Source organism: Camelina sativa, chromosome 15 (genome assembly GCF_000633955.1).
Source record: "Camelina sativa cultivar DH55 chromosome 15, Cs, whole genome shotgun sequence".
In the NCBI taxonomy this organism is placed as follows: domain Eukaryota; kingdom Viridiplantae; phylum Streptophyta; class Magnoliopsida; order Brassicales; family Brassicaceae; genus Camelina; species Camelina sativa.
The window spans coordinates 26,706,758-26,720,196 of NC_025699.1; the positions used below are offsets into that span (position 1 = coordinate 26,706,758).

The 13,439-nt window shown below is 36.4% G+C and overlaps 2 protein-coding genes and 1 pseudogene across 2 annotated transcripts; 1 reads left to right on the forward strand and 2 right to left on the reverse strand.

Moving 5' to 3' along the window:
• LOC104747617 lies at positions 783-1,752 on the forward strand (annotated as a pseudogene).
• Positions 1,726-2,698, reverse strand: LOC104747616 (rhodanese-like domain-containing protein 17). Its single transcript, XM_010469281.2, has 4 exons — positions 2,467-2,698; positions 2,230-2,380; positions 2,076-2,129; positions 1,726-1,953 (listed from the first exon to the last, which is right to left on the reverse strand). Exons 1-4 carry the CDS (start codon positions 2,628-2,630, stop codon positions 1,849-1,851), a joined length of 474 nt encoding a protein of 157 aa, XP_010467583.1. The 5' UTR covers positions 2,631-2,698; the 3' UTR covers positions 1,726-1,848.
• On the reverse strand, positions 11,982-13,119 carry LOC104747618 (thaumatin-like protein 1b). The gene has a single exon (XM_010469282.2). The coding sequence runs from the start codon at positions 12,871-12,873 to the stop codon at positions 12,109-12,111; it is 765 nt and encodes a 254-aa protein (XP_010467584.1). The 5' UTR covers positions 12,874-13,119; the 3' UTR covers positions 11,982-12,108.

Here is a 13,439-nt window from a genome sequence, read left to right on the forward strand (position 1 = left end):
TATCAAGAAGCATGCCGGAAAGATGTAGAGCGTGCATTTGGAGTCTTGCAAGCTCGATTTGCAATCGTGAAGAATCCCGCACTTTTTTGGGATAAAAGAAAAATAGGGAAAATAATGAGAGCATGTATCATATTGCATAACATGATAGTCGAAGACGAACGACATGACTACAATTTCTACGAACCATCAGAGTTCTATCACGGAGAAGGAAGCGAAACTTCTCATGTCGATTTAGCGTATTCTACAGATATGGCAACAAATCTAAATAACATGATGGGCAATCGAAATGACGTTCAAGATACAGAAATGCATGATCGTTTGAAAAAAGACTTGATTAAACATATCTGGCAAAAATTTGGTACAACCCAACAATAAATCTTATTCCGAATTTTGTAAAATATGATTAATATTTTTAATTTTGTATCTTATGTTTAATATTCCGAATTTTGTAAATATGTTTAATATTCCGAATTCTGTAAAATTTTATTGTTTTCTGTTTAATGTAATATAAATATTTTTTTTATACATGATAGATTAGTAAAATTTGATAATTAATTAACAAAAAATTTTAAAAAAAATTTATTTAAATGAAGAGTAACCTTCATTGGGTTACTCTAGTGGAGGGATGATTTTAGTTAAGTTCTAAGTGGGTTACTTTACTTATTTTAGTATTAATTATATAATTAATTAATCCTTGAGTAACCCTCTCAAGTTACTGGAGTAATGATGCTCTGAGATACTTCTTCTCTTTCTTTTTTTGTAAAACTTTTTTTTTTTTTTTAGATACTTCTTCTCTTATTATAACTCATTGTGTTATCTTTCATTATATCAAAATTTATTATATAGGCTTTTTATCTTTCAATTTTGATTTGTGCTATCATCTTCATCAACGCAGGTGTTAAAGCAAATGGAGCCATGGTGTGAACTTAAAGATAAAGTGGTTCTTGTGACAGGAGCTTCCTCTGGTATAGGAAGAGAGATATGTCTTGATCTAAGCAAAGCTGGCTGTAAGATTATCGCAGCAGCTCGTCGTGTCGACCGTCTCGAATCTCTCTGCGTTGAAATCAACAGCTTCAATACAACCTGAATCCAAGCTGCAGCTCTTGAGCTAGACGTTTCATCTGACGCAGCCACCATTCAAAAAGCGGTTAAGAAAGCTTGGGATATCTTTGGGAAGATCGATGCGTTGATCAACAATGCCGGGTTTAGAGGCAATGTCAAATCGAGTTTGGATTTGTCAGAAGACGAGTGGGACAAAGTCTTCAAGACAAACTTAACCGGAACTTGGTTAGTCTCCAAATACGTATGCATGTCAATGCGCGACGCTAAACATGGTGGTTCGGTGATAAGCATCTCATCAATCTCTGGACTCCACCGCGGTATTGTGCCTGGTGGAGTGGCGTACGCTTGTTCTAAAGGTGGTGTAGACACCATGACAAGGATGATGGCTCTTGAGTTAGGTGTTTACAAGATCAGAGTGAACTCGATTGCACCGGGGGTTTTCAAGTCAGAGATCACACAAGGTCTAATGGAAAAAGAATGGCTCAGGACCGTGACCGAGCGGACTGTTCCGTTAAAGGTGCAACAAACCGTGGATCCGGGGATTACTTCTCTCGTTCGCTATCTCATTCATGACTCTTCTCAATATATATCAGGGAATACATACATTGTCGAATCTGGAGGTTCATTGCCTGGTCTGCCAATTTTCTCATCTCTCTAAAAATCTGAAACCCAAATATTATGTGTTTTATTTAATGCGATAATAAGTGAATACATACATATTCACATTTACTTCTTCTTTTTTTAAAACAGTATAACATTAACATGGTTAGATTTGAATAATCTGAATCAGAGCTCATCGTATTTGAGTTCCTTGTGTTCCACTTTAACTGGAAATCTCTTATTGACCCAAGCAATGTAACCACCGTCCATGTTTTTTACAGTCTTGAAGCCCTGTTACATGATACAAAGAAATAACGTTTATAGAGAGACCTAGATCCTCTGTTTTTATTCACGTCACAAGTAAAAAAAAGGTCAAGAAGGTACGTTAAGATCTTGAATATTTTGGTACTTACGGAAGAAACAAGAACTTTGGTAGCATACAATGATCTAACTCCAGATTTACAACCCTGCAAAAGAAGATCAAAACAACAGATTCAAGTACCAGAACCAGTGGATTGAGTAAAAAATTATGCTTCCATATGATCAGGACAAGACTCGGTTTATTACCACGACGAGATGATCGGTTTGGTTGCAGAAAGATGAGACATGTTCCAAGAAATTAGGGTTAATATCTTGACCTTGTGGAGTATATAACCAGTAAGGAACATTGAAGACTTTCTCCGAATCAACATGGCCTTTTTCAAATTCTTCAACAGTTCTGTTTCAAACAGCTCTCACACTTCAGAAAAATATCGAACAAACAATAGAGACGTGACTGAATCTGAACGGATTAAATTTTTTTACCTGACATCAAGAAAAGTGTAGCCAGAATGAATAAGTTTATAGGCTTGGCTCACATCGATAGTAATATTAGCTTCTGGTTCTGAGCTTGATGAAGTCGTGCGACAAAGATGAATAGAAACAATGAAAAGAAGAAGAAATGATCTTATAACGTGTAAAGAAACCATTTTAATTGCTGATTTATTGTTTCGGAGAGATAGAACAAGAATCAGTTAAATTTGTACAAGAATCAGTTTCGGAGAAATGATCTTATTCATGTTTAAATCAAGGTGCAATTAAAGCCGCCGTTGGATTCTAGTACTCTGTTTTCTTTTTGGCGGCAGAGGTGTATACCGCCGTTGGATTCATTACCTGTTGTATTACATTTTGTTTTGTTTAATCCTTAAATGGGGATTATTTGACTCGGATCACTTTTGTGAATTTTTTTTATAAACAATGTTCTTTAGGATTTGGTTGACCAAACCACTCGTATATATTGAATCTCATTGACAAAGAAAGGGAAAATAAATTTATTTTAAAATCAATATATATGCATATATGCAAAAAATAATATTTAGTAATTACTTGTTTACTTGCAAAAAGATAAAGAAAAATGATATTTTTGCAAATGTCTCTTAAATTTTTATTTAAACTATTTTTATAATTAATAACTCAATAATGTAGATTTTTATGCTGTAAATATATAACTAATATTCCAAAATAATGATGCAAAGAAATTGTAGATTTTGTAAGTTTAAGAAAGATAATTGGTTTAATCAATTTATGTTATTCCATTAGGTTGTCTACCCTTATATGTTGACTAGACCTTATCTCTATGAGATTTACATCTATCTCATTAACAATATCCTACAATATTTGTATCTATCTTAACATATTTGGTGAATGAAAAAAATTAAAAAAAACTCTTTCATGTTTTAAAATCGTACAAAGAAAACACTAGCTAATTTTGTCTCTCAAACAAATGTGGATTCAAGAGCATTGTCTTAGTATGAGATGATCTTGTAGATATTTTGCACACAAATAAAAGAAAGATCTTGCATAAAATTCTTGATTAGTGGACATTAATTTCAGTTCACTACCCCTAAAGTTTTTATTAAGTGTTGATTAGTGAACATTAGGCCATGAATGTTTGAGAGATTTTAGGTAGTTTTTAGATTATAGATTTTAGGTTTTAAATTTTAGATTTCTGTTTTTGATTTTTGGATTTTGCAAAATAAAATTGAAAACAAATTAAAAACTAAAAATTTGTTTCTTAGAGGAACCATTGAAGTGGGATTTTGGATTTTGTTAAGAAATTAGTAAAATCTTTAAGAATCTAGATTCCCTATTTTTTTAGGGAAACCACTTTTTATAAAATCTTGAATGGTTAAAAAATTCATTTTTGGAAAATCTAAAACCAAAAACCATTTGAAAAAAGCACATCCATCCAAGGCCTAGTCTTCTCTCCTAAGAATGATAGGTAAGTAAAAACTAATTGTTATTGTACTTAATAAAGACTTCTTTCTTTTTGGTAGATTTCATTCAGGTACGAATTTACAAAATTGAAAAATACTCTCTTTTAATTTTGTTTTCGAAACGTACAGTAGTTCAAGTAATATACTAAAAATATCATCATTGATGATAATAACTTATATTCTCAGTGATAATAATTATTTCAAGAACAACCAAATATTCTCAGTGATAATAACTATTTCAAGAACAACCAAATATTCTCGGTGAAGTGCTTAAACCAAAAAAAGTTTAGCATCCCAGTTAGCTTTCACACTTTAGTATTTTTCCAAAAAAAATCAAAAAGTTTTATGTTTTCATACTTTAAACACTAACCTCTTCCCGTCAGGGCTTAACTTGAGTTCGGTCCTCTCTGCAACAGTGGTTTAAGGTATGTGTGACTAGCTTATGACTATATTGCATAGCAGAACATGTAGTTGTTAAATAACCGCTAATTTAGCGATTAAGATGTGAAATTGTAATCGGTAAAAGTCGCCAGGAAGTCTTCTATCAGTCGTTATTTAAGAAAATCAAAATTTAACACCAAACTCCATAACCTAAATCATAAACTTTAAAGTTTAAATCTTGAACATTCAATTCTTAATTTTAAAAATTAATTCGTAATCCAAAAAACTAAAACATAATCATTTTTATGTATACATAAAACCAAGCTTTAATGCTTATAAGAAAATCTAATTTTCCAAAACTTATCCCCAAATCTCAAATCTCAATCCTAAACCCTATACCCCAAACCCTTAACCAAACTCCAAAACCTAAATCATCAAATACAAATCTTGAAGTTTAAATTCTTAATAGTTTATAATGAATTCATAAACAATAACAATTAATGGGGTGTTTGTGTAAAATATCTCACATCGGAAAAATGTGAAAATATTTAAGTAATATATAAAGGATTAGGACATCTTTACTCATTGCCAATTGGTTTTGATTTGAAAGCTCACGGTAAAGTCTGATTTTAATATGATATAATTTAACATGGTATCAAAAACTATACATGCTGACCCATTAATTAGTCTGGCCCAGATAGAAGCTCGATCACGCTATTAATTGATGGTCCAAAAGAAGACTCAATTCTATCGAGATAGCTAAAAAAAAGAGTATTCTCCGGAATCAGCTTGGATATAAATTTTTCATACATAACAACACACCACACCAACAATTCTGAGTTCTAAATTCTAATGGTCATATATACTCATATGTATAAACATGTTCTTTGACCCTTTTTGTTTTGGCTAAAGAAATCCTCATTTGTATGTGCCTCGCTCTCTCTGCTCTTAAACTTACATTATCTTTTTGGACATGAATACATCGAAAAAAAAAAAGTACTAGAACGAACGAGAAAAAGAAAAGAAAAGGTCGGTGCCGTATTGATATCACCAAAGTGCACTCCCCCACCCAAGAAACCGCAACAGCCAAAACGCGCAATGATAACGTAACTGATGCTGTACCGGACGCGTCGGAAAGGCTAACTGCCATCGGTTGCATACTCGGTGATGCACGCTTCTTCACTCTAAAAACATACGTAGCAAATGATTTGCAATTTACTAATCATGAATTAAATATTTTTAAGTTAAAGTTTGAGTTGCAATGTATTATGGTTAGTTGATTTATAGTTCTCATTTTGAGTTTTTATATCCTTTTATAAAATTGCTAACTCAAAAAGATAATGGAAAATTTCGTGTGTGTTGTAAAACACTTAGTGGACTCTATCTGACCGGCCCGTCTATTAGCTCTATAGTTACGGTCCATTGTACTAAGGCCCATTCGGCCATGTCCTTAGTTATGTCGGTTTGTACTTAGTCTCTTATGAGACTCTATATATATGTTGTAACCTCGAGTTTGATCATTAATAAGACAAGAGATTTCGTTCCCTAAATCCTCTAATTTACAACACGTTATCAGCACGATAGCCTCTAAGGCCAGCTGAGAAAACCCTAACCACAAAACCCTAAAGCCGCCGCCCACAAAACCCTAAAACCGCCTTTGATCTTCTTCCTTCTTCGAGACTCATCTTCTTTGTCTCGGAGATCTCTTGTTGATTCACGAGCATACTTAGCTCGTGATCAAGTTCTATTCAAAACCCGATCGAGGTTCGTTGGTTCGCGGTTCGGGGGTGAGTTCGCGAGAAGCTGATCGAGAGAATCTGTTCGCGGTTCCGGGAAGCATCCGAGAACGGTCCGAGAGCAGTACGTGATCCGGACGAGAGCAGTACGTGATCCGGACGAGAGCAGTACGTGGTCCGAGGTTCATGATCAGAAATCAAAGGTAAATCTGAGGTCTTTAGCTCCCAGATCATATCCAGTCAGACCCTAATTGGTGAAAGGTAAACAAGATCAAAACTCTCTTAGAACCATATAATCGAATCTGGAACTAAAGCTATAAGAACCCTAAAATATCCAAGTAAACAACAAACAAACTTAAGATCTATAATCCTGTAAAACTTAAAAACTGATTCGCATAGGATTGATAGATTGCTTGTTAAATTGCACCAAAAGATATCAAGTTTAATTTGGTTTGATTGCTTGATTGATTGTTGCATAAGAACCTAGAACTAATTTAGATTCATAAGGATCAAATTAAAACAGATTGTTCTAGGAAATTAAAACTTGGATCATTCATGCATAGCAATTAAAATCGGACCATGTATAGGTTGTTTAAAAATCGGCTGCATGAATTAATCTTAGGATTCCTTAAGCTAAAACTTTAGCATAGATTTCCTGTAATTTTCGGCCATGAAAGCCATAGAACTCGAGCATGAACTTGTCTAGGATCAATTAGGATAATTTCCAAAACCTTGAATCATTATCCTAAACTTTAAGTAAAATTTACTTTAATATTCTAAGAGTATATCCGATTAAAATAAAAACTTTGTTAAGTTTCTATAAATTAAAACATAAAATCGGAAATTAAAATATTGGTTAGGATAAGTTCCTAATTAATTATGGTAATTATCTAAAACTCTTAAGAAAATAATTACTAAATCCTAGACTGAATAGGAAAACATAGAAAAGGAAATCCTATCTAGAAATAAGGAAATTGTTGCATGCATTATCTATTTGATTTTGTTGTCCTTGCATGCATAAATATAAGCCACGAAAATATGAGTAAGGCAAGGCATGTTTCGGTCTTAAATACCGCATGGCCTAAGGCATGGTTCGGTCTCAAATACCGCATGACCTGAATTAATATTTGTGGCATGGTTCGGTCTCAAATACCGCATAGCCTAGACTAAAAACAGTTCCATGGTTTGGTCTTAAATACCACATGGCATGATCCAAATTAATTACATGGTTTGGTCTTAAAAACCACATGATATAATCGGGTGCATGTTCTGTATTAACCTAAAAAATCAAAGGACCTATGTGAGTGTATTAAGGATGATAATGATTGCACTTAGAAAAATATATATAAGGTGATTATGCATATGCACACCTTGTTGAGAGTCTCAAGAATCAGTACCTCACCATAGAAAATCCTATTGACCTTTGGACAGAGTTGAAAAACAAATATGGACACCAACAGATGGTGCTCCTACCAAAGGCTCAATTCGATTAGAAAACCCTAAGGATCCAGGACTTCAAATCCTTGGATGAGTATAACTCAGAGCTTTTAAGATTGTCTCTATCCTAAGGTGGTGTGGTACTGAGATTACTAAGGATTTGCTAGAGAAGACATTCTCGGCTTATCACACTAAGGGGTTTAAGACCTATGCAGACCTCATCTCTTGTTTACTGCTTGCTGAGCAAAACAATGAGCAATTATAAATGAAAAAGTGCAATGAAGCTCACAAGGTTAACATTACAAAGAAAAAAATCCTCATGAGCCTAAAGAGCCTAATGAGACCAACTACGTCCACAGAGAAAGACACTACGGCCGCGGCCGTGGTGGCAGAGGACGTGGTGGTCGAGTAGGCCAGGCTAGCCGAGGAGGCCGTGGACATGTTGGTCCAGGTCGTGTGGACTTACCAAGGAAATAATTATGGTGGTCAAGGCCATAGAAACCGATTAGGCTTCGGCCTTGGTTGGTGTAGAGGCCGCGGGTTATCTAAACCCGCAACATAAGACCAAGTCCACTTGTAATAATAATTATGGTATAGAAAACCATTAGATAAAAACATGCAGAACTCCTAAAGCACCTTGTTGATCTCTACTAAGAGAATTTGAAATAAAGAAAATAAATCCAGAAATCTAACCTGGTTCATCTCGATGGTGAAGGAAATTTCAACCATGAGAATGATGACTAAATTGGATTATGAGATTTGTAATTGCCTAAAGAAAAATATTTAAACTCATGTGGTGTATTAACTTAGTTTCTATGCTTTGAATTTGATTGAATTACTATTTCCTTCATTATATATTTGCAAGTTTAAAACATAAAATTATTGTCCTATTTATAGAAATGGCCAAGGACATATAATAAAAAGTGCCAATGTTAGTACAATTGCGGGTATAGCAATTTTATGTGAAGGCTACGGCCAGGCTCACATTTTGTTGCCTAAGGGTACACATATTGAGATAAGTGATGCCTTATACTCACCCAGCTCTAAGAGAAACTTATTGAGCTTTAAAGATATAAGATCAAATGGTTATCATATTGAAACCAAGGGTGAAGGATCTAAAGAGTTCCTCTACATTACAGAAAATGTGAAAGGACAAAAGAAGATCCTAGAGACTATACCTGCACTAGCCTCTGGTTTATACCATGCTAAGATTAACATGATAGAAGCTAACTTGGCAAAGCAAAGAAAGAAAATGTTCAACGAATAATTCACTATGGCATGACCGGCTTGGCCGGCCGGGTTGGAACATGATGCGTAAACTAATTAAGAGTTCGAAAGGGCACATCCTCAAAGAAAGAAAAGTTTTCCCTAAAATCTCACTTGTGTAGCATGTGCACAAGGGAAACTTATTATAAGACCATCACAAGTAAAAGTCAGCAAAGAAATTTTCTGGAAAGGATACAAGGTGACATATGTGGGCCAATACACCCACCTAGTGGGATATTCCGATATTTCATGGTGATGATAGATGCATCAACCAGATGGTCCCACGTATGCTTGTTATCCACGAGAAACTTAGCATTTGCTAGGCTCTTAGCTCAAATCATTCGATTAAGAGCACATTTTCCGGACTTTCCACTTAAGACTTTACATCCCAAGCGTTTAATGATTTCTGTATGTCCATGGGGGTGAGTGTGGAACATCCCGTGGTACATGTTCATACACAAAACGGATTAGCTGAATCCTTCAGTAAACAAATACAATTAATAGCTCGACCATTGTTAATGCGTGAGAAGCTTTTAGTGTCGGCTTGGGGACACACGGTCTTACATGCATCAGAACTTATACGCATCAGGCCATCTAGTGAGAATATATATTCCCAACGGGTCATTAGCCAGACATATCCCATCTAAATCAATATTCGGGTGTGCCGTTTATATTGCATCCATTAAGATGGGATCTCAAAGGAAAATGGGAATATACGTTGATATGAGTCTCCCACTATTATAAAGTATCTTGAGCCAACCACATGTGATTTATTTGTGGCCAGATACGCGGACTGTAAGTTTACAGAATCCGAATTCCCTATGTAGGGTGGAGAGACTAACAAGCTGGTCAAGGAAAATATTATGGAATCAAACATCCTTAAATTGGCAAGATCCTCGGACTCTAGCATGTGATGCAGAGTTCCAAAGAATTATATATATGCGAAAGCTAGCTAATAAATTGCCAGATTCCATTTGACCCAAAGAGAGTAATAAAATCGTACATACCAGCTTGTAATGCACCAGTACGTATTGATGTTCACAAGGAACACAATAAACAAGTTGCTACAGAAAGGTTCCAAAGATAGAATCCTCGGAAAAGTAAAAGAGGTGCATATCAGACCGAGGCTAAGGGAATTATAGAGAAGCCAGACATTGTCATAGAAACTCCTAAGGTACCAAAAATGAGGTTTGGGACGCTAAACCTCAAGGACCTAAAGGTATTGACAACAATGAGATCTCAATAAACTATATCATGTCTGGAATATAATGGAACTGCAAAGATGTCGACATTAAATGAAATATTATGCATACAAGGTAGCACTTGAGACAAATGAGGATCTAGAGCCCACGTCTATATTAGAGTGCACTCAAAGCAAAGAAGCTATTTACGTGGAGCTTAACTCTTACAAGAAGAGTAGTGTGTTTGGTCCGACCTTAAGGATAACACCTGAATTTAAAGCCAGTTGGACACAAATGGGTCTTTGTACGAAAGAGAAATGAGAGTAATGAAATCGTGAGATATAAACACGGCTTGTAGCACAAGGACTCTCTCAAAGACCTGGCAAAGATTATGAGGAGACATACTCCCTTGTGATGGATGCAACGACTTTTAGATATCTAATAAGTCTGGCTGTAATTTGTGGTTAATGGATGTTAAAACCACATACTTATATGGTCCACTGGAAAATAAAAGATTACCAGAGGATATAGAGCTCAATTATAAGAGTGGTTCTCGAGAAAATACTGCATAAGGCTAGACAAATCCCTTACTGGACTGAAACAAAATGGGTGTATATGGTACAATAGATTCAGTAAGTACCAAGCCAAAGAGGACTATAAAATGATCCCATCAGTCCATGTATTTATAAAGAAGTTTGCAAACAAAGGATTTGTAATCATAGCAGTATATGCGGATAATTTGAATATCCTAAGAACCTCTGGGAAATCACCCAAACAGTAGAATATCTCAAGAGAGAATTCAAAAATGAAAGACCTAGGCAAGAAGAAGAAGAAAAAATTTCTGTTTGGGATTACAACTTGAGTACATTGATGATGAAAACCTTGTGCATCAAATGGCATATACAGAAAAGGTACTCAAGAGTTTTAATATGGAGCAAGCTCACTCATTGACTAGCCCAATGGTTGTGAGAAGTGTAGAAGTGGATAAAAGATCCATTTGCTCCTAAGAAGGACAATAAAGAAGTTATTGGTCCTAATATGCCATACCTCAGTGCTATAGGAGTGTTAACATTCTTGGCTAGCCACACTAGACCAAAGATAAGTTTGCCGTGAACCTCCAAGCAAGAATTAGTTCTTGATAGACCCAAAGGCACTGGAGTGAAATTGAGTATTAATTACGTTACCTACAAGGAACATTTAAATTTGGGTTTATATTATACTAACTATAACAAAGAGTGTTTTAGTTGGTTTTGCTGATGCAGGTTATAACGAAGAAAGTTTAGTGTGCTAATAGTACTATATGAGGACGAATCAGCAACCATACTCTATGAAGACAATACAGCCTGCATCGCACAACTCAAAGAAGGTTACATCAAGGGAGATCGGACGAAGCACATCCTGCCGAAGTTCTTCTACACAAGGCCGGAGAAGTTCAAGTGGTGCAAGTTCAATCATGTGACAACTCAGCCGATCTCTTCACCAAATCTCTACCGACTACAACATTCAAGAAGCTCACGCACCAGATTGGAATGCGGAGACTTAAGGACTTAGAGTGATGTTTGGAACAGGGGGAGCAATGTGTGCTGTACTCTTTTTCCTTCACCAAGGTTTTGTCCCAATGGGTTTTCCTGGTAAGGTTTTAATGAGGCAGCATCCCCTAAGCACATTGCAGCGATCCCGTCCAAGCATAGGCACGGTCATCTCGTCCAAGGGGGAGTGTTGTAAAACACTTAGTGGACTCTATCTGACCGGCCCGTCTATTAGCTCTATAGTTACGGCCCATTGTACTAAGGCCCATTCGGCCATGTCCTTAGTTATGTCGGTTTGTACTTAGTCTCTTATGGGACTCTATATATATGTTGTAACCTCGAGTTTGATCATTAATAAGACAAGAGATTTCGTTCCCTAAATCCTCTAATTTACAACAGTGTGTTAATTAAAGCCTTTTTGTTAATTGATTATTAAAAAACAAACCCGTTGCATAATATTCGTAAATTATTCAGAAACAACCGAAAGAAATAATATCAACTTTGAATTTAATGTAAATCACACGAAAAATAAAACAAACACCAATTTCCCTAAGATTAACATAGTAAAAAAATTCACTTCCTTATTTGAAAATTCAAAAAGTGAGGACGAAATTCACTTCCGATTTAATTTCCTTATTTCGGAAATTTAATAACAAAAATATTAAATTGAAGAAGGTGAAGGACAAAAAGTGATGACGTAATCAGCACCGGAGCAAGTAAAGGTGCTTGTACCGTCGTCGTAAGCGTAACTATAAGCCGTCGGACAAGCATTCTTAAAAAAAACAGCGTACTCGCTAGGCTTACACGTGTCCGGCGTTCCAAACGCGCCGCTACAGCAAAACTCCGGCGTTCCAAACGCCTCACAAGCGCTCTTGCACGCCACACCTGTCGTTCCAACTGCTTCAACCGTTACCTTAAGCTGCTCCGGACACACACCGTTGAGATCCGCCGCGCAGCCTGCGGCGTTGCACTTACCGACTCCGATGGCTCCGCCGTTAGGGACGATTGTCATTGGTAAGTTGTAACCGTCCACGAGGCTGACGTCGTAGAAATCGAGATTTTCGGCGCCGTTGAGTGTGAATTCGGCTAACGTAGCTGGAGGGATTGCTCCGGCGCCGGAACACTCGATTTGGGACGAGGCGCAGTCGCCGGTGACGCAAGTGAATCTCCCAGTGGTTTCGTTTTGGTTGCAGAGTGTGCGTCCCCATATGCGGCCGGACCAAGCGGCGGGTATGGAGATGAGTCGTGACTCGGAAGAGCTGAGTTGGAAACCGGTGGTAGGTAATGGAGCGGTGCCGACGCCAGAGAGAAGTCCCGGCCAGACGGTGTAGTTGCACTGGTTAACGATGGTGAAAGTGGTGGAGGAACCAGCATTGATGAGAAACAGGATCACAAGGAGAAAGGAAGAGACTTTAGCCAAACCCATTGTTCCGGTGAGATGTTTGTATTGTAAGATCTAAGGAGAAGTTGGAGATTATATACATAAGAGAATTTGGGGATTTGTGTAATGGAAAGTTCCATAAAAATATATTGGATATATTTGTACTACTATATGATGAGTCGGCGGCACATTGCAGGTTCATTGATTATTTCCTTTATTCCAGCATTAAAACAAATAATAGAAACTGCGAATATAGTTTTTATTTAATTTCCCTTTCTTACAATTTTACATTTTCGTTTTCATGCTATTTGTTGATGATCTTGCTAAATTAAAAACTAGAAATTTAGATAAGGTTTAGAGGAAGAAAAAGGTCTCTTTTGTTTGTTCAGGAAAAAAGTTATGTTTCAGTTTCACTTTTTGATTGTGTAGGTTAATTGTATGGGAGGTGTTGGGGTTGGGTCAACGACAATTGAAGCTTGTCTTTGGGTATGTTTAGCCCTGGGCATAAAAACCGGATCCAGAGAACCGAATATCCATGGGTAGTCCGACTGAGATCCGTTCGGTTATTTAGTAGTATTCAGAACTGGACCAAACCTCATTCAAGACGAACA

Coding starts and splice junctions, on each gene's coding strand:
- LOC104747616 (XM_010469281.2), bottom strand. CDS start 2,630: ATGGTTTCTTTACACGTTATAAGATCATTTCTTCTTCTTTTCATTGTT. Junction 2,381..2,466: donor TACACTTTTCTTGATGTCAG/GTAAAAAAATTT, acceptor TGTTTGAAACAG/AACTGTTGAAGAATTTGAAA. Junction 1,954..2,075: donor CCAAAGTTCTTGTTTCTTCC/GTAAGTACCAAA, acceptor ATCATGTAACAG/GGCTTCAAGACTGTAAAAAA.
- LOC104747618 (XM_010469282.2), bottom strand. CDS start 12,873: ATGGGTTTGGCTAAAGTCTCTTCCTTTCTCCTTGTGATCCTGTTTCTC.